The sequence below is a fragment of the Caretta caretta genome, chromosome 9 (assembly GCF_965140235.1).
Source record: "Caretta caretta isolate rCarCar2 chromosome 9, rCarCar1.hap1, whole genome shotgun sequence".
Classification (NCBI taxonomy): Eukaryota; Metazoa; Chordata; order Testudines; family Cheloniidae; genus Caretta; species Caretta caretta.
Window position 1 is genome coordinate 32,043,359 of NC_134214.1, and position 21,834 is coordinate 32,065,192.

The 21,834-nt window shown below is 37.7% G+C and overlaps 1 protein-coding gene across 7 annotated transcripts in view; it reads right to left on the reverse strand.

Moving 5' to 3' along the window:
* Window positions 1-2,506: 2,506 nt before the first annotated feature.
* The window catches only part of U2SURP (U2 snRNP associated SURP domain containing), a 72,035-nt gene continuing 52,707 nt past the window's right edge, over window positions 2,507-21,834 (reverse strand). For 4 of the 7 annotated variants that reach the window (XM_048862956.2, XM_048862955.2, XM_048862954.2 and 1 more), the window contains 8 exons: window positions 21,163-21,319; window positions 20,583-20,678; window positions 19,795-19,861; window positions 16,599-16,761; window positions 12,190-12,300; window positions 6,782-6,900; window positions 5,740-5,916; window positions 2,507-3,901 (listed from right to left, as the gene is read on the reverse strand). In XM_048862956.2, the coding sequence (XP_048718913.1) occupies window positions 3,763-3,901; window positions 5,740-5,916; window positions 6,782-6,900; window positions 12,190-12,300; window positions 16,599-16,761; window positions 19,795-19,861; window positions 20,583-20,678; window positions 21,163-21,319 (1,029 nt within the window). In that variant the 3' untranslated portion in view covers window positions 2,507-3,762. Of the gene's footprint in view, window positions 3,902-5,739; window positions 5,917-6,781; window positions 6,919-12,189; window positions 12,301-16,598; window positions 16,762-19,794; window positions 19,862-20,582; window positions 20,679-21,162; window positions 21,320-21,834 lie in introns of all 7 variants that reach the window. The other 3 variants (XM_048862950.2, XM_048862953.2, XM_048862951.2) reach the window with 1 other exon arrangement.

The window sequence follows — 21,834 nt, forward strand, 5'->3', positions numbered from 1 at the left end:
AACTGTCTGGTTTCGAACTGTAGTCTGACAAGCACATACTGAAGGTCTGCAGAGAACTGGAGTGCCATATGATGATGCTCACTCTCCTCCTTTCCACCTGTTAAAATACTATGCCTAAACTTGCCTAATATGGATTTTCCACAAAAGCATAGTTGTCACAAGAGACTCTCCCCATTAATGTGGCCCACACATGGAAAGTTTCAGAAATCCTGTAAATTTGGCTAACACAAATATATTCAGAGAAGTCAGGACTAGTTCATAAACAACAAGGGATAAATTTGCAGCTACTCAGAATTCCATCAGCTCCAGAGACCTTTCTTTTGCAATGCCTATCAGGAGGGCATATAATGCTGAGTTTAGCATACAACTGGGAAAACACTTCACCAATTTAAATATGTGCATGCCAGATTAAAGGATGATTAAATCACACACTGCTTACATTAAATTCTAATGTTTAAGGAAGCATTAAGGTAAGCATCATCGCCTAGCATTTTAGGCTTCAGGGACACTATGCAGCCAGAATGGGACTCCATTGTGGATGCTACAGCAGGTTAAACTCCATTTCCTTGCTTTTGTATAAACCACATCATTAAGGCTTACATATGCACCTGCCAGAGAATAATCTAGAGAATATGGAGTCACTGATTGTCCTATACTTCTGTTTTGTCAAATGGGGAGGGTTTGAGGCCACATGGAAAAATAGGGGGTCGCTGTGCTAAATTGCCATATAGTCAGATGATCATTAGAAAACCCAACTCTACAAAACACAGAGCAGCTTGAATAAGGACCAACCTCTCTATGCCATTTTCCAAATCTCCACCACCAGCAGTTCCTCCAGCCACACGTTCACACCATCCCTGCAGTAAGATGAGCAGTGTCGTATAATTCCTTCTCCCGGACTACACCGAGACCCAATAACTCAGAGCCCTCAGTCATGCAGTAACTGTACATAAGGGCTTCTATAAGTCCAAGGCTAGGGAGAGGTGAAGCATATTTCACTGGCCGTGCTTTCCCTTTTTCCTCAGTTATAGTGGGCATCACCTGGCCCTAGTTCAGTCAATACATTTGAAACACAGATTTCTCCTTTACATAATCAGAAAAATGTACTTCTTCCAATTTCAGATGAAAGCTATATCTAGTCATGCTGCCAAGAGTTAGACAATGTGGAGAAATTTTTATTCTGTTTAGTTTAATTTGCATCTTCAATATTAGTTAAGCATTTCCTGTGTAAAGATTCTGTATTTTTTTTTTTACCACCACGTTGCCAGACAAGGCAAGCTATAAACAAAATTATGTACAAGGAAGACAAAAGGCGTTCTTTTCAACAATAAAATAGGAATTGGTATCAAGTTTACAGATTCTTAATAGCTCTTGAAAGTGTATTATTAAATAGCTTTTCCAAAGCCAGAAAAATGAGCAAACAGAACAAAATAGAAGGGAATGGCAATAGAAGTATTTATGGATTAAAGGTGCTGATAAAAGCTGTTATAAAATACAGCAGTGAAGTTAGCCATGCTGTTATAGGTCTATAGCTACTTGACTTGGAACTTGCCTAATAACTGATTGTAATGTTACAATAATTTTGAATTCCCAACTCTTGTACGGTAGGCTTTACATATGTTTTTTCATTTTTTATAACAATGACATTCCTCCCTCCCCCAAACATAACGTCCACACTTCATACTGTAGATGTCGGTACGATGTTCATGTGATAAACTGCATTTATCTGAATTAACTGCACTCTGCTACTTTTGTTTTTATTTGACCTAAAATAGGAGCGCTCTCTCACTGAAGAACTGGGACTATCCCCTTCAACTCATGTGTCATATTTGCTTCTGGCCCTATATATTTTGAAATCAAAGTATTGAAATAGAAGCTATTTGAGATCATTTTAAAAAAATAATAATATAATTATTTCATTCCAAGGCCTGTATAGTTGAATTCTTAGTATTAAGCCTGTCTGGTTTTATAGGCAAAAGGATAAGAAAAATATTTTAAAAATGAACTCAAACATTTCTACAACTGTTTACTCCATTTTACAAAAACTAATACATGACTGTGTATTCACTTCTTGTGAGTAATGCCTCCACTGAAAACTCATGCCAAGAAAGCCTTTGTAGCACACATGTATTCTCCTTAAATATAAGGGTCTAGAATGTCTCCTTCAGTTCCTAGGCTGTCAGGACAAGCTTCAATAATGCTTTACCTCTAACAATCACCTTTACATTAGTTTAATTATCACTAACTCAAAGACTCTAACTGGAAGAGAGGAGGAAAGATTAAGGGGCCAAATATAAAAGTTTTAATAAAGGTATTTTAGAACCTGTATTTGCAACCATCTTCCGCATCTTAAGCTGACATACAAGTAGTCTACAATTTTCCCCCCTTTTCTAAAGTTCAGACTTTAAAAGCCACAAGTACGCCAGCATAATAATAGGTCATCTAGCACTCCATGGATGTGATGAGCACAGCTTTGCCTTTCAGAAACAGTTCACAGGAGGCCAGGTCCCTTTTTTATTTTAAATTTTTATTACAATCCACCCACACCTCCAAGTATTAACACTGAACCCTCCTGATTTTTTTTTTCTTCCATAAAAAAAGAAAGTAAGTGTTGCAGACCAAGCTGAAGAGATTTAAAGTTACATTGAGGCCTAAAGATCAGAGTAAGGGAGGTGACAATCTAAAATGAAGAAAAAGTTACAGTTGTTTGGTTCAAACATATGATTAAATAAAAAAACAAGTTAATAAAAATTTAATTTCTTCTAATCTATTTTGAACAGTTTTCACAATTGGGAAATCTAGTCAATAAAAAACATGTAATGTAAAAGCTCTGCTTTTGGAATAAAAATCCACTTTAGAAAAACAAATCAGAATGTACTAGATGTTGCAATCATTGTAACTATATTTCTTGAGGAAAATCATCCAGCCTTTGGCCTTTTTTTCCTTTTATTGTTCCCAAGGCATGCCACTAATGTGGCTTATAGATGCATCATTGCACATAGTACCCCTATACTTAAAATTCACTTTGATTTCAGAGATATTCCCCGTACTTAAAATAGAGAAATACCACCAGAACTGGTAACATCTCTAGTACATCAGAAATTTTAAGTGTGCCCAACTGTAGGCACCAAACTGGTAAAATGCTCCTACATTAAGCATCACAATGGGAAATTATACCCATCAGCTGGATTCAAAGGTGCTTTTATTTTGATATTCAAACTAACGAAAAAGGACCACAGCCGTTGATGTTGTATACTCCATTGAAGAAAGCTTTTAAACAGCATAGTATGTCTGAAATACACAGTACTTCCAAACAAACTATGAATGCCTTTAAAGATCTGTGTCATAAGTGGGGCAAGAAAACCACGTTTTAAATTTCTGTTCAGATTTTATTTGAAATCTAATTCAAATTGTCAAAGCTACAAAAAGGGGAAAACATTTGTGTTATTTTTGCTATGTCACAACATTCTAAAACAAAAATATCACTACCGCCAGCAGATCAGATACACACATTTCTGATGAAATCTCTAAACACAAAAAATGTTTCATTTGGGGAAATAGTCACAATGAAGATATTTTGTACAATATAAAACAATGACAGGTCTACAGATGCAGTTACTCATGAGTATACACATGCATTCACAAAAAATTCAGGAATGCTTTTTTGTTTGATTTTTTTGTTTTTTAAACAGACTGTTCAGGCACAAAAACAAAACCGCATTTCCAGTAAGTGACACCATCATAAAAAATATGAACATTTTGTCAGTGTTTGCTTTTCTTTGACTTCTTGTGAGATCTGTGTGGAGAACGGGACTGCGACCTGGATTTTTTCCCTGACTTTTTAGGGGACCTGGATCGTGACCTTCTTGATCTTTTGGGTGTCCTTGAGCCAGAGGGTGATCTGAAAAATAAAGTTTGATTACATACGGATAGATAATTCCTTTGCTTTTTTTCTGCAGCTATGTGGCCCTTTCTTCTGATCTACTTTAGAATAAAATACAGGGGAACTCCATTTAGCCGATCTAATTGGGACCGGGACCAGATCGGATAATCAAAAATTTGGATAATGAGGAAAATGGGCAATCATCATTTCAAGAAGTAGAGTTGCTTTTAAATTAGCTGACCCCTCCCAGAGAAGCATTAACACATGCCCTCCCCCTTCTTATCTACTTAACAGAATATACAAACCCCTAGTTGTTGCAAACAATGTTTTGTTCATTTATTAACAAGAAAACCAACATGAGTTTTTAACAAGTTGTACAGGTATTGATCATTTTTACACTCTTTACTCTTTAACCCTGAACATTAAACAGTAGAGACTGTCTACCTTTCTCAACCTTTTAGTTGCAATTGCCCAGGGCCCCACACTACACTGGGCCCAGCTAAGTTAAATGCTTCAGCCCCACCACGCAGAGCACAGGCTGACAGCCCTAGCCCCACTGCCCGAGGCTGAAGCATCAATTTCCCATATTCCTGTGTGTGTGCTGGTGGTTAATACGGAGAGATGGATAATGGAGGCTCGGATAAAGGGGGTTCTACTGTATTTGTCATTTGTAAACAGAAATTTGTTACCTAGGAACATCAGTTAGCATGTACAATTTCTCCCCCCGTGGTATGTGCACTGACTCAGTTTCAGTGCTCAGAAAGTATGAGAAAAACAGCACCAATCAGTGTCACTTAAAGAAGGCAAATAATGTACAAGCTTTCCTACATGGTTCTTTCTGCAAATGCACCTTAGCCTTTGCGTTAACACCAACTTATTCCAACATTGCTCATTTCTATTCCATGCGATTATGTTAACTCGTGTTGTTAATATCTGGAAAATATCTAGCACTCTAACCAAACATGTTCATGGGTTGTGACTGAACCCAGGAATCTACAGACAAATGGATAATGAATAAACCTACGGCACCATCTGGTCCACTCTTAATGCACATGATTAATCTCATCTAATCTAAATTGATTTCATGCCTCATCAGGCTATATGACCACTGCATGAACTCTATAGAAAGATATAATTATCCCAAAACAACTTTCTGGTTTCATATAATTGCTAACTTTGTCTACAAGGAGGTGCTTACATACTTTTGCTTGAAGAAGAAACATCACAAACATAATGCACAACAACAATTTTTCTCTTCTCTGCTGAGTCACTAATAGTAGAAGCTGAAACTTCAGTAACATGACTGCAACAAAATGCATGAGTATAGCAATCTAGACTTCCAGAGCAATCCTGAGTTTTGGAATGCAAACAGAGTAATACAAACCACACAAAATATTAATGAGAAATATATCTGATCTCATGCATAGCATAAAGCCAGAGACCAGTATTTTGGTGACAGGAGCAGTAGGATACTGTTATGCCATATCTAGAGTCAGGAATTTAGGAAGTAATTCTCCATCATTGGAAGCCCCAGTGTAGACAAGACAAGACAACAGTGGTTTTCTTCTCTACACTGCTAAAATGTCTCCCATAAACCACCAAAAACTTGAGTCTACACCAGGTCTCTCACCAGTGAGAATCTTCGCTTAAGTTGCATTTCCCAAACATGACATGAAAAATAATGAATAATCATTAATACTATGGTGGGGTGTGCAACTCTGTTGTCAATCCCAGAACTGGGGCATTATTATTGTAGTTTGGCATTAGGCAAAGGAAGGACCTTGAATCATGTGGTTTATTGGTACTGCTGCCTTGTATAATTTAGGGTAGATTTCCAGAAGAGATGCCTAGCTTACCGTTTGGCTTTTTTACTGACATCTCTAGGAGAATCTTTGTGAGATGACCTGGAACGTGAGCTCTCTTTGTGGGATCTTTCAGATCGCTCTGAGCGCTCCGATTTTGGTGATGGGGATTTTGCTCGTCTACTGCCACTGCTGCGAGATGGACTGGGTGATGTACTGTGTCGTCTTTTCCTTTATAAAAGAACCGAAAAAATAATAATTCACACACACACACACACACACACACACACACCACCCCTACAAAGGGATCACCTCCTTTTGTATAGATTCTTTGTCAATTCAATACGCAGTTTCATTCAGTCATTCCTTAAAAATAGCATAGTGCTAACTTTTTTTAAAATCACAGCTTCCAAATAGTTCAGTACTTGGTCAGACTTTTTATCCGGTTCACAAACTAAGTTCACAAACTACAACCTATGACTGATCCGTTTATGGATTAGTGACAAAGCTGCAATTAAATACAATATTGCTACAAGTTCTTGAAAAAGCAACACAAGTTACAAATAATGTAGCTATGCTTACTGAGGCAGCGCCAAGACTCCAGCTAAACACATACATTAGTAGAGGGCCAGCACACAGACTAAAAGCGACTGTACAATTTAAACTGTTTATACTTTCGTAGTGAGGTGAAGAATATTTAGACGTGAGCAATTTAATTTTTCCTAAGTAATTTAGTTTTAGGTCCAGCTTTCAGACCAAAAAGTTATTTCACAGTTAATTTATTCCCAAAATAACAGCTAAACACAGTTAATTGTTTTCATAGAAGTCCTATTTTTACCCACTTTTCCAGGTGCATTGACTGAAACAAAAGGTTCAGAAAGTTACTTGAGGAGTGGTTTGGGCAGATTAGAATACAAGATCTGTTAAACTCAGAATCCTGTGTTTTACTGTCCTACAATTAGATTAAATTTTAAGTAGCTGAATTCCTTTATTACGGCAAGAACCACAAATACAATTTAATTTAAAGTCTAATATTGTCTTCAAAGCTATTAAACAAATGGTTTCCATGTACTCTGGGACGGAATAAAAGCTGCACCTCTCTTTTCTTGTTGGTGTACATTCTTCTTTTTCCTTCTTGTCTTTGGATCTGGATTCAGATTTTTCCTTGTCTTTCTTGTCTCTCTCTCGTTCTCTTTCCAGCTCCTTTTCTTTTTCCTGAGTTATTAAAAACAACTGAGAATTTAAGATTAGGTAAGATTTGTTCTATGATACGGAGAAAGGGTATCCAGTGTATCCACTACTGGGTTACAAGTTTGGAGGGACATGATCAACATCTGAATCTGGAGAAAATAATGGCTATGCCAACCCACAAATCTTACATTTACTTTTCCTGATAGGTTTCAGAAAATTTAAACATCATCTTAACACCTACATTTTCTAAATTTCCATTTTCGGGAATAAGAGGTACCTCTATCTACTTAAATATATACATTCTGGTCCCTGTCTTGAGAATGAAACTATAGACTACCTTATGACAGTTTATCCAATGTTATAGAAAAATGAAATCAAAGTACTGTACCAGTCCCCACTCCTCCCTGTAACAGTGTATGTTGTCACATGCATCAACAATAAAATTAGAAAGGAGACCATACAGGTTGATGGCTGAACATGTTTAGTTTAATTTTGCCAGCTGGATCTCGTCTCCCCCCTTCCCCCCCGGATTACAGGAGACAGGACTATACAGTTAGTGAGTTTGAGCATAGGTACTGAAACAAGATAAAATATGGGCTTCAACATAATGTCTACATTTTTATTATTTCAAAGCTCCCTCTGTAGTTGGGAAAATTCTACTATACACTATAGCATGAAAGGAGGATAAAGCACTCCAGATGCTGAGATAACACTAAGTGCTGCATGGCAGCACCATAATTATAGATGCTAATAAAGCAGCCCAGGAATTCAAATGGACTGACTTTTGAGATTATTTGAATTATAATACAAATGCTTAGATCTCTCAGAAAGATTATGTTCTACATTACAGTTAATCCCAGGACAACTATATTATTTCTAATGTCACATCTTTTAAATTTGAAATAGTTACAGTTAAAGCATTAACTTTGGATTGCTAGTCCACTAAACCTGCTGTAGTACAATGACACACTACCATGCTACTGAAGTCAATGGATTGTTAATGGGCTACTTGGCACATTTGGTAGTACAGCAGACTAGTTTCAACTAGACAGACCTGGAACATTTAGCAACAATGAAGCTATTAAATAGCTAAACATTGCTATTTTCTCAAACTGACTGTCATACTATGAGGCAACTTTACCCTTGAAATGCTCATTTACTGTAAATTAAATAGGCAGAAAAGGGCAACCATCTCAAAGCTTAATGCACTAACTGCAAATCAGCCATTTATGCACCACGCTTTGGCAGAACTGCTAGGTTTATTTTGTAGCAAACCCAAAGAAAAGAATTATTCACCAAATAGAGAAAAACTGCACTCTCTTGATGCCAGTATTGTAAATAATGTCCGTTATAACTGCCATATTTAACATTTATAATTTATATTTTTTTACATTTTATTTACATATTTATAATTTAATGAAAATTAAAAAAAGAACAAAGCCAGCTAATGACATAGAAATCTATGCTTACAAACTGCTAGAATGAACACCAATCAAGATCAAGCCATTGCAGAACACACAGCATCTGACATGGTTATCTTGATTGTGATTTTATTTTTTTAAGTGACTCCAGTTTACTACATACATCACCTTTGCTACTCAAGATAACCACCACTTCTCTCTCCAATTATAGCTAAGACAGAGTAAAAAAGACTCTTTAAATGTCAACTATATTTAAAACAGAAGTTTGTGTTTGAAACCAGTAAGCACTAACAGCTGCTGTCATTCTCCAGATGTGTACATTTCCTCCATAGATCACCATTCTGGACTTTGACAGGTCTCTTTCCTAAAGGTGACCTGCAAATCTATTTTTAAGTGACAGGTTTCAGAGTAGCAGCCGTGTTAGTCTGTATTCGCAAAAAGGAGTACTTGTGGCACCTTAGAGACTAACAAATTTATTTGAGCATAAGCTTTCGTGAGCTACAGCTCACTTCATCAGATGAGCTCTACGGCTGAAGAGTTTAGCAGCTCTTCCTTGCGCATACTCTGACATACCAAGGGCCGAGAGGACTTGCTCGTTTATTTTGGGCCACTTTCCTCTAGCGCTGAGGGGAAAGCCAAAGTACTTGACCTTAGTGGCTCCCGTTAGTTTTCTGACTTCATCTGTCAGAGATGCATAGTGTCGGACTTTCTCAGCCGCCGCATCAGAGAAAGTTTGGTCTTTGTATTCAAAGCGAACAGTGACGTCAACAACCAGGGCTGTTCCATCTTTGACAAAAACAAGGTCTGGTTTTCATAGTTCTTTATTGGCAGTGTGCAGATGTGGTTTTTGATAAATTGTCCACTTAAGTTTACGGGCTTCTCGTGTGAGTATTCCACATAACTTGTTGTGCCTGTGGATACGTGCATCTTGAACTGCCGGACATTGTCACAGAACATGAGAAAGCGATTCATATGAGGCATTACAATGCCTGCACTGTACACTGCGATTGTTTTTGCCATGCCCTAGGTATTCCCTGGTGGGATACACGTTTGCTCTCAGTTTTAAGGCAGTAAGGAATTGACGCTCGGAGAACCCACGATGATGTTTCAGCCAGTCATTGCTGATCGGGTCATTTCCAAAACGAGTGACTGCACTGCCTTGGCATGGTAGATTTTCCCAGTGGGAGAATTCTGTAGCTCTCCAGTTGCAAGGGATTGGATAGACAACCTTGGGAGCCGGCTTCTCCCATTCGTTCGGTAACTCAAGGACGTGGCAGTCTGTGATCGATGATCACTGGATCTGTTATTGCAGGCATTGCCTCCTGGTGTCCTCCCGCGACCAACCACAATTTTTGGTATTCGTCCTCTATGCCATTAGCCAATGCGATGTACTGAATTGTCCAGTCTTTAGAGTGTGCAACTCTGTGTAACCGCCTCGCCTGTATAGAAGGGATAAGGCTGGAGAGCTTTGTTACTCCCAGTCCTCCATCCCTGGATCTGGCATATATAAAATTGTTACAGATGTCGGACGGTAAGTGTAGCCACTCTGACTGAATGCATCCGATGAAGTGAGCTGTAGCTCAAAAAACCTTATGCTCAAATAAATTGGTCTCTAAGGTGCCACAAGTACTCCTTTTCTTTTTAGGTGAGTTACCCTTACATTTGTGTGCTGAATGCCCCAAAGGAAAAGAGTCAGAGAAGTACTCAACACAAATTACTACATTTATATTTAGCTTCCAATAAATTGTATGGGTAGTTCCAAGCTTTGCTGTGACATGCCAGAAGCAATAATTCTGTAAGACCATGAGATGCTGGCAGACTAGGTGCCAGTTCACGCCAAGGCCGCACTGAACACTGACAAATGCATAGCTGAAAACCAGTCTGGTTCACCTGTGTGTTAGTACTTTTAAAAAAAGGTATTAGATTTACAATAATGCGTTTAGTCTTTATGGAATGCTTGTAGGATGCCACATGTGTTAATCTTCCTTATAATATCTGTGCCCTATGTTTTATGCATTGTAAACCTCTGTAATTGTGTAAGTCAACAAACAGGAAAGGGGTATTAATTAATGTAGAAATGCTAGTTTCTTACAGAAGGTGTTAGGTCCTGACCACCAAGAAGGCCCACTGAAACCAAATGAGCCATGGTGCTTCCCCCACCACACACACACCCCGCCCCAAAGAAGAGGAGACATGCAGGTGGACTCATCCCATCAGCTTGAACTCTGAGGGAAGAGAATAAAAACCCCTGGAAAAAGGAACAGTAACTCTATGCTGCTTGAAATCTGAGGTGAGAAGATTTGCAAGCATAAGCAAGAGTTCCCCGGGGCTTGGCCTGGGTTAGCCCTAAAGGACATACAGAGTATGTCTACACAGCAACTAGACACCCAAGCTAGCCCATGCCAGCTGGCTCTGGCTTGCAGGGCTTGGGCTGCAGGGCTATTTCATTGCTGTGCAGATTTCTGGGCTAGGGCTAAAGCCCAAGCTCTGGGACCTCCCACCTCACAGGGTCTTAGAGCCCAGGCTCCAGCCTGAGCCCAGAAGTATGCAATCAAACAGCCCCGCAGCCCGAACCTACTGGCACACGCCAGCCGTAGGTGTCTACTTGCTGTGTAGACATGCCAACAGAGCTTGCACACTACAGCAGCTTCTATTACTTTTTGGAGCCTAAGACTTGTGTGTGTGTTTACCTGCATTAAATTTGTAAATAACTCTCATTACTTTTCTTAGTTTATAAACTGACTAAAGATTTATGAATAGGATTGGCTACAAGTATTGTCTCTGGTGAAAGATCTAGGGTGCAGCTGACCTGGGGTAAGTGACTGGTCCTTTGGAACTGGGAGTAAACTGAATATTATTGCGATTTTTGGTGTAAGCTTGCCCGAGTGGCAAGACAGGCTGAGTACCCAAGGGGACCATCTGCGACTCCATGTTAAGGCTGTTATAGCACTTCAATCAAGTATCACGTATGAACTCCTGATGAACTCTAAGTATAGGACTTGCACCCTATTTGGGGTCTGTGCACTGCTTCCTCACAGTCTGCCCTGAAGTTGGTATTTACGCTCGTGAGCCACCCCAGACAGCCTGACAACCACCATTACTAGAACTCAAACTGCGAAGTCAGACCAGAGAAACTCAGGTTAAAAGTGTTTTTCATTTACATGCCATGGTTTTGAGAAGTTCAATTTTTATATTGTTTTGGATATATTTTAAAAATTCTGTAAGATACCACTTTCTTCTGAGCTGGCTCTGGAGGCCACAGAAGACTAATGGTAGTGGTAATGTTGCAGAATGATTCATTCTGGGGTTTAAGCACCAAGCTGGAGCTAGCTAGAACAAACTGAGGTGTAGGGAAACTAGAAGAGTTCTGAGTAATGTGTGTCCTGAATGCCATTCTCTCTCTCGCTATTTGAAAGCATTTCACAAAATGAAGTTTTTATCAATTTACCAACAGAACAGTCAAAAATCTTTAAGTGTAAACTGAAGATTTGTTTCCACTCAAGCCAGTCTACCTTGTTTTATATACTCAATAAGGTCCATAAGTGACTCTCAAACTTCTTGACTCATTCGCTACAAGCTATTTTCGGCAGCACTTTTTCTATGCATTGTTTTTTCCCCAAAATAAATTTACTGTTAGAGCTTTAACTGTTGCGTGTTTTCTTCTCAACACATTCTGATGGCAAGGAACCAAATCATGATGAACTGAGAAATATGAGATATATATTTTGGCAAGTAAAAAGGTATCCATTCTGGAGAAAGCACTTGGATTGAAACACTTAATTTAACAATACAGTAGAATGTCAACTAAATGCATTTGTGAATCCATTGCCTTAGTACAACACTACATCTGAAATCTAGAATCAGTATTGAATATATAAAGAACATTTCTTACCCTCTGAAGAAGTTTGTCTCTATAGTGTTCAACCTGTTCCTGAAAACTCTGGCCTGGTTTCTTGGGTCTTTTTCCAGACTCCAATTCATCTTGAAATTTCATCACCTTAAGCTGCAAAATTAATAACCACCATTTCAAATACATTTTTATTGGACTTAGTTATCCAACAGACAATTAGACAGACAATTTGGCTGAAAATGAAACTTGGTTGAAATGAATTATTTGGATATTTTGTTCTCACAATATTAAATGTACAAGTGTCACATATGAAAGGACATCAACATCAAAGTGGTGAAATTGTGTATTTGACCTTAGTCTCATGCAACCGTTTACATACTTAAGAACTAAATGAAGACTGAGATTTGTTTACAGTTATTCTACTCAGTTAGTGTCCATCATTTGATTCTGCTACAACCTAAAATCTCTCTCGGAACACTGCCTACATATTTCTTGCAAATGAAAGTTTACTCTGGGTGTCTTACCATACCATTTCAATCTCTCATTTGCAGGTTTTCTTAGAAATTGTCTTTTTTCATTTAACCCCAAATTCTACCTGACCGAAATGAAGTGTTTGTGATACACAAGCCAAAATTATCCTTTTCTTCTGGGATTTTTTGGTAAACTAACTCACTTTCAAGAGGGATTATTTTAATGATGTAAATATTCTTTCATACACTGCCCATTACAGTAGTGACATTCAGCTCAGTAGCACTGCTATAAGTAATGTTGTCCTTACTGTGATGGTACCTCCACCACGAGTCACAGTAGTAGCCAGGGAGTCTTTGGGATTTTTCCTGTGAGGAACTTCATTTTTGTCTCTGCACATTAAACTTTCCATCAAACTGATTCAAACCATAAAACTTTACTCCAACTTCTCACCTTTTTCTAAACCCTTAATTTAACACTATTCAGTTTCTGCATATAAGCAGCACTAAATCATTAAGCCCTCTTCCAACTGACTATGCTCTATGCTTCCTGCTTTTATTCACCTGCTTCATTACTGATTTGTGCACTATTTACATTATGTCTTCCAGTATCTATAAACATTTGTTGCTGTCTCTACAGTCCACTTAGATATTAAAAGTCACCCACTTATTTTTCCTCAAAAAGCCACCTTTTTCAAAAAATATATTTATTAAAGCAAAGAAATGTTAACATGAGTTAAGTATCAGGGGGTAGCCATGTTAGTCTGTATCCACAAAAACAACAAGGAGTCTGGTGGCACCTTAAAGACTAGCAGATTTATTTGGGCATAAGCTTTCGTGGGTTACAAGATGCCTCTGAAGAAGTGGTGTTTTACCCATGAAAGCTTATGCCCAAATTAATCTATCAGTCTTTAAGGTGCCAGCATGAGTTAAGAGTCAGAAAATGGAAAGGTTTCAGAGTAACAGCCGTGTTAGTCTGTAGCAGCCGTGTTATGCATCCAATGAAGTGAGCTGTAGCTCACGAAAGCTTATGCTCAAATAAATTGGTTAGTCTCTAAGGTGCCACAAGTCCTCCTTTTCTTTTTGAGAAAATGGAAAGTTAAGTGTTCCTAGAGCAAAATAACTCAGCCATATTGCATATGGAGGAAATACCTTGGAAACACTTCTCTGCAAATATTCTGGCAGGATTCTTACTCCTGTTTTATGTTCCCTAGTATCAGACAGGCAGAATGCCAAATTTAAGGTTTTGGGTTACCGGTTGTACTGGTCTCGGGACAAAAGCCACTATGTATTCTAAGGGCTACCCATGGAATGCTACTGAGTGGAAATCAAAGGCTCCCCAAAGAAAATAAGCCAATCACAAAAATAAAAAAAGATTGAAAAAACAGTACCTTAAAGAAAGGTAGAGCAATAAATCCTTTTTTTTTTTTCTTTTTAAAGGTACCTCAATACACTCTGAGAAAAGGTAGGTGGAGGAAAGAGTCCTATCAGACAGACATCCTCACAAAAGCAGGCTTATAAGGTATACATTTCCCGCTTCTCGAAGGATTTTTCTCCTTTTCTCCCCCAGAACAAAAATCCAATCATGATTGCAAGTACAGCAGAACCTCAGAGTTACGAACACCTCAGGAGTGGAAGTTGTTCACAACTCTGAAGTGTTTGTAATGCTCAACAGACCCTTATGGTTATTCTTTCAAAAGTTTACAACTGAACATTGATTGAATACAGCTTTGAAACTTTACTATGCAGAAGAAAAATGCTGCTTTGCCTTTTTTTTTTTTTGTAGTTTATGTTTTACACGGTACTATATTTGTTTTTTGTCTCTGCAAACAACTCTAGTGTTCAAAACTCAGATTCTACTGTAGCTTGAGGAACATCCCAAAACTGTAACCAGCATCAAGAACTAGGCCAGCACCAGCAACGTAAAGTATTTTGTTTAAAATAGGGAAGATATAAGATGCCTCTTAAAGCACCAGACTTAACAACTCAACAGCCTGTGGATTCATTCAGAGAGAAAAACTTAAATATGGCCAACTAAACAAGGGATGTCTTGAAAGAAACAATGGTCCATAGTAGTGGCCAAAAGGCAGAGTCCAGAAAAGTGACTGCACAACTGCTTAGAAACATCATCGTTTTGAGGGGATTTTTAGTGAAGACTATTTTCAAGTCAGGCTACAAAGTTCATTTCTGAGAGTGAGAGGGGGAAAAGTATGGTAATATGCCTTAATATACTTCTGATCAGGAGCAAATTTCAACTGTTTTCTGTCAGTGGTGACCTGAAGCAGAAAGTTCAAAATCTAAGTTTTACTACACAATTCTTGAGATGCTTTGAAAACTAAAAATGAAGATTTTTTGAGGACCTCAGAAGTCTGAAATTCAAATGGCAATATACCTAACACCAAGAACAAACAGTAAGAGATCATTTAAAAAAAATTTCAAATGCATGCGCTAGCTGAAATTGCACCATTGCTAAAGATATGATGTTAACATTAGTAGTACGTGAAATAGTAAACCAACGTGCAGTTTGCTTCAACATTCACAAGGGTGTTTGGTACATTACAAATACCCATACTGAACAGAGTTTAACAACAAACAGTAATACAACAAATATTACTGCAAATTGGAAGCTAGCTTACAAATGAACTTTCATTATACTAGCATAATGTGTGTGTGGGTGAGGGGTTGTTGTTGGGTTTTTTTGCAAGATTATTGCCACCAAGAGCAGAATCAGAAATAAATTCTATTTAAATTTTCAAATTATTCAGATTTCATCTATCAGAACTGCTTCTTACCAGGTAAATTTTCAAACTCTTGGAGGGCACAATGCTCAATTATGGCCTGTTAATTTTAATAATCTGAGCTGTTAAACAGTGTATATCAAAGCACATTCGGAAAAAACTAAGAATTGGCATGCTCAAAATATTATTTCTTCATGTCTTTTAAAGGTACCGTGGGAGTATATTTATATACTGGTTTTATATAACAATAGTGCTTTGGTAGTGATTGTTGGGTAAGCGGTTGCAATGCCACATACAATACATTAACCAAAACATAAATAATGTTTTGTCTCCACAAGATGCTGAATCTACAATACATGGCTTAACAGCCTTGTAGTGTCATTTTTATTTATTGTCTGAGTGCACTAGAGATCTCAGTTTTTCAAGTATCACAGCCCAATTCACAGGGCTTTAAACTGAATAAAAGTTGGAGAGAATGGTGCAGTTTTAAGTCTTGCATTTTTGTATTGCACCTGCAACAAAAAGCCCCCCATTGCTGATTGAGCCCATGCTGAGTAAGGATCTTTAGTTCCACTCCCACTTAGCTCTTCAGCCAATCAGCCACTTACAGGTGTGTGCGAGGATAGGGGCTGGAGAGAATCTGTGTTCCCCAAGTTCAGCAGATATTCTTGCAACTCCGCTTGGAGGAGGAACAGAGAAGGAGCAAGTACTATATGCCGAACTAAGATCATCAGTTCAATTCCCCACCTGCCTAGGTGGTCTCTGCTTCCCTTGCTTTGTGGCCCTGGTACTTGGAGCAGTAACTTCTAGCACTTGTTCTATCTGCGGTAATAGACAGAAAGAAAAACTGGAAAGAGAAGAAACTTTGAAGCAGGAAAATTAGAGACAGCGCCACAAAGGGACCGGACAGTCCCTGAATAGCCCAAGAGTCACGCCTACTTGCCAGAAGAGGGGAAAGGAGGATCAAGGAGCAAACTGAGGCAGATGGTGGAGTGGAAGGAAAGCAAAACAACAGAACTGAAGAATAGGGCTGTACCTCACGTGACCCTTCATGCCCACATTTTTCATTCTTTAATGCATTTTTGTGGGTGGATATTCCTAAGTACATATAACTCTTCTATAAAATAGAATGAACTTAGGAGAATCCATACTGCAGGACTAGAGTTATTTAATTCAAAATATAAAACAACTATATTTCTGGTATAAATCAATTTATTTTATTTTTATTTTTTTTAAACACACTGACCTCAATCTCTCTGAGTTTGGCACGCTTTTCTTCACTCATTTCAGAGTACTTGACTGATGACTTTGATTCAGGCATTTCTTCTTTGATGGGATTGGAATACATATGCTGCTCTTCTGATTTAGAACTCTGAGTATCCTCCTCATCTTCGCTTTCTTCTTCTTGACTTTAAAGGGCAAGAGTACAGAATCCATTAGTATACAGATATCTGCTTGATGCAATAATTGGCTTGAACGTTACAAATCTTACTTATTGAAAGGTCTGTACTTCTTACAGTCTTAGGTCTGTACTTCTGCAGATTTCTAGGTAAGTTAATCTTACTAACCGATACACCTAAACTTGCAATTTAATGGTGTACTGTGTGACAGACCAGGTGCATGAGGTAGCTACCCTAATACTTTCTCTCTCTCTTTTTTTTTTAATATATAAAACATACATTTAAGCTTCAGTTATTTACACTGTACACTAAATGCATCCCAACAAAGCGCTTCAAAAACTATACGAACTCAGTCACTTAGTTCATAATTATTCTCATAATTATGAAGCTAAAAATGGTGACCCAACACTATTTACAGGATTGATCTAAGTGATGCAATTTTTGCTTCTTCAAATGTAGTTAGTTCCAAAACAAAATAAAAGTATTCTGTTTTTACATTTCTTCTCTCAGCCCTGGGAACAGACATCAGAAGTATCTAACTGTATAATGGTATTCCCAAACTTGCCACTAGAGTGCTGCAGCTCAACACATAATGCAGTCTAAGATGCTGTAATTATTATTATTGATGCTCTCAAACTACTTAAAGAACAAAAGACCAGAGACTTCTCAAAAACTATAACACTGCACGAGGTCTCGTAGTATCAAGAAAATCATATATCTGGGAAAGCTACCACCTGGTCTTCTGATTCAAAGTAGAAAGTGAACCTTTAGATGGGTTCACGTAACTCTATGCAAGTCTCACATGTCAAACTTCAGGTAGTATTGGACATATACTATTTGACACTAATGGGTTACTGAATACAACTCCTTTTGAAAGAGTTCAACTGACATTATTACAGAGAATAACTGATCAAATCAGAATGTAGCAATGACTAACAAAGGTATGCAGTGCTAAAAATCTTGCTCATATCTACATTTTCATATTCTCCCTCTTTTCAAATTTTAATTTGGATTTTAACTAGGGCTGTCAATTAATTGCAGTTAGTTCACACGATTAACTCAAAAAAATTAATCGCAATTAATTGCAGTTTTAATTGCACTGTTAAATAATAGAATACCAATTGAAATTTATTAAATATTTTGGATGTTTTCCTACATTTTCAAATACATTGTATTGTTTGTTGTAATTGAAATCAAAGTGTATATTATTTTTTATTACAAATATTTGCACTGTAAAAATGATAAACAAAATAAATAGCATGTTTCAATTCACCTCATACAAATACTGTAGTACACTCTCTCTGTCCTGAAAGTGCAATTTACAAATGTAGATTTTTTTTTTGTTACATAACTGCACTCAAAAACAAAACAATGTAAAAAGTTCAGGGCCTACAAGTCCACTCGGTCCTACTTCTTGTTCAGCCAATCGCTAAGACAAACAAGTTTGTTTACATTTACAGGAGATAATGCTGCCCTCTTCTTATTTACAATGTCACCAGAAAGTGAGAACAGGTATTTGCATGGCACATTTGTAGCCAGCACTGCAAGGTATTTATGTGCCAGATACGCTAAATATTCGTATGCCCCCTCATGCTTCGACCATCATTCCAGAGGACATGCTTCCATGCTGATGACACTTGTCAAAAAAATAATGTGTTAATTAAATTTGTGACTGAACTCCTTGGGGGAGAATTGTATGTCCCCTGTTTTACCTGCATTCTGCCATATATTTCATGTTATAGCAGTCTTGGATGATGATCCAGCACATGTTCCTCATTTTAAGAACACTTTCACTGCAGATTTCACAAAATGCAAAAGGTACCAATGTGACATTTCTAAAGATAGCAACAGGTTTAAGAATCTGAAGTGCCTTCAAAAATCTGAGAGGGATGAAGTGTGGAGCATGCTTTCAGAAGTCTTAAAAGAGCAACAGTCCAATGCAAAAACTACAGAACCCGAACCACCAAAAAAGAAAATCAACCTTCTGCTGGTGGCATCTGACTCAGATAATGAAAATGAACACGCGTCGGTCTGCACTGCTTCTGAAGGGACATATAAATCTTTATCACATCTGGCACATAAATACTTTGCAACACTGGCTACAACTGTGCAATGAGAACACTTGTTCTCACTTTCAGGTGACACTGTAAACAAGAAGGGTCTAAAGAAGACACGCCATAAGGCAGTGGTCCTCAAACTTTTTACCTCGCGCCCGCCACTTACCCTGTCCAAGCTCCCCACCCAAACCGGGACCAGGAGCAGGGCCACGACTTGGGGGTGGGCGTGTGAATGCAGACAGGGGTAAGGGGGCTGGCAGCCAGGATCCCGGGCGTGGGGCCAGGAGCAGAGCTGGGTCGCGCTCCCACCCCACTCCCGCACCCCCATGGAGGCTGACCTGAACCCAGCCACGTCCCCCTTAAAGTTCTTCCATACACCCCCCAAGGGGGGATATGCCCCACAGTGTGGGAACCTCTGGCATAGGGTAAGCAGAATAGTTAAAATGATGTCATTTTAGACTGTGTTCTGGGGTCTCTCACAGTTAAAAATGCATATGTACACTATAATTGTAACAAATTATATGATGTTAAATATTGCTTTCAAAGCAATCTAGAAACAAAACTGTACTGTTTACATAAACAAAAATATTTTAAATATAGCCTTTATTCAATAAAGATGACATTTCCTTGCTACCAAAATCCAAGCTTGGAATGGACCTTTACACTAAAATCAATACGCTTTAGTTTGCCAGTCACACGTTACTGTTATATGGAATGTTGTAACCTAATGAACTACTGTATATACAAATGCACTGGGGAATTCTTAAATCAGAGGGATAATAATTTTTCAAAATTATCTGAATTTCAAAAAATTCCCGAAAAGGGTTTAGAATATGTAATCTTACACCAAGGTAGTTATTACATCAGCTTGGATGAAAATCCTGGCCCAACTGAAGTCAACAAGAGTTTTGCCATAGACTTCAATAAGGCAGCCCTTAACTTTAAGAAGCCTACATGGGTAAACTAGAAACATTTAGAGCCTTACTTTTGATTTTCTTCCTCTTCTGATTCTTCATGCTGGTCAAACAACTCCCATTTAGAAGTTGTAACAGCTGGAAGAAAAAATAAGAAAGTTTTAAAGATAAACAAAAGTTACTTCATCTGAAATTTGACAGTCATATGTAAAAATTAAAAAATGCAAAAACTCTGTAGCATCCAGTGTTTACTACAAATATCCCCTCTTCATTGAAACGAATTATATCTTTACTCAAAACTGCACTTCATCAGAATAGTTAAATATATTTCTGATTTATTATTTAATGACAACACACAGCAAACTTAGGGTAAAATTTTCAAAAGCACCTGAGTAACTTTCAGAAGCTTAAGTCCCATTTACAAAAATTATATAGGTAATTATAAGTCTAAGTCTCAAAACCAATCAATGGAACTTAGGAGCCCAACTACTTACATTACTTTTGAAAATGCAACTCTGGGTGTTCTTTAAAAATTTTAGCCTTAGAATAAAGATTTGGGAATAGGTAATCTGTAGTATATCACTAAATGATTTCCAATATTTATTTGTTAGGCACTGGAAGATTTTTAAAGTTGACATGTTACTAAAGTATGAAAAACATGCAGAACAAAGCTCAATTTACTTCACAGAAAGTTATAGCTGAAGGAAGAGATTATCATTGAAGGTATTTAAACTGCATTAATAGTTTTAGATAGCTTGCTTACAAGTGTTCATGAAAAGCAGCCAAGTGATAAGTAAAACATTAAATTTCCAATTTACTTACAAAAGTGCCTCAATTTTAAACATTTTTTTAAACTAACCCTGAGCTTCCAATTCTGCTTCATCCACTGCTTCCCATTTTGAAGGGGCAACTTTGAATATGGGCTCATTCTTTTTAGACTCTTCAGAAGTATCCACTGTTGAGGAAAAAATATTAAGAAAATCATTGTCCAAAGTTCTCTCAGTAGATCTTAAACTCTGAATTTTATTAGGGCATTTGCAGTCTAATAAAATATTTAAGTGCCTTGTGCCGTCTTACTTATTATTTGTATCACTATTAACACCCAAAAGGATCAGGATTGGGGCCCCACCACAGTAGGCATTGCACAAACATTTAGGGAGTCATGGTCCCTGCACCAAGAGATTACAATCTAAAAACAACAAATTATAAATTAATTTTGTTGAGATCATAAGATTAAAAATAGTCACTCATCAACTCAACATTCTATTTGTTACATACTCTGTCTTATTCCTTGTTGCTGCTCAATGTTTAGGTGTACTTCATTTTGAAATTCAAGTTTACAATGAGGAACAAGGCTATTAACTTCTTCAAGTCAAGCTCCTATATCAGCATTAAGTATATCAGGAAACCTAGAATTCCAAATTACAAGTTGAACTTACAAGGTACACCATCAAGATCATCATCAAGTGATTTAATGGGGATTCCATCAAGATCATCTATCGGAGCAGCATCAATAGGAATTCCATCTACATCTTCCAGTGGTGCACCATCAAGCTCTTCCTCAATGGGAGCTCCATCGAGATCATCTGGTACTTCCTGTAGGCAAATATATTTATGGTAAATACTTAAATTCCTTCAGCTAGGGGCTGCGCAATGAGTGATCTAAATTGTTTACTTTAATTTCTCTAATTCATTTCAGGTAACATTTACTTACTTTCTGGATTTTTTTTTTTTTTTAAGTTATAGCTTCAAACACATCTTAAATAGAAAATAACAAAGTGTTCCTGGTAGTACATATATTAGCACATTACTCTAAACTGATATTTGCTCCTTACACTGCTGTGTAATTTCAACAGAAGTGACTAAATTATCTCATACAAAACTAGGAAGCTCGAATTTGTCCACACATTACTTAAGAGTTCTGCAATATCCATATCCAAAGGAAAGGACGATGAAACACATATATAAAGTACAGGTTTGGCTCATGAGGCAAATGCCTTAATTTACTGAAGGACACACAGCTGTGCACCTGACTTCAGATATGTGAAAGATTTCCTGAAAGACTTTAAACTGAGCAACTGGCAAATAGTCTCCCTCCTTGGTAGCAACAC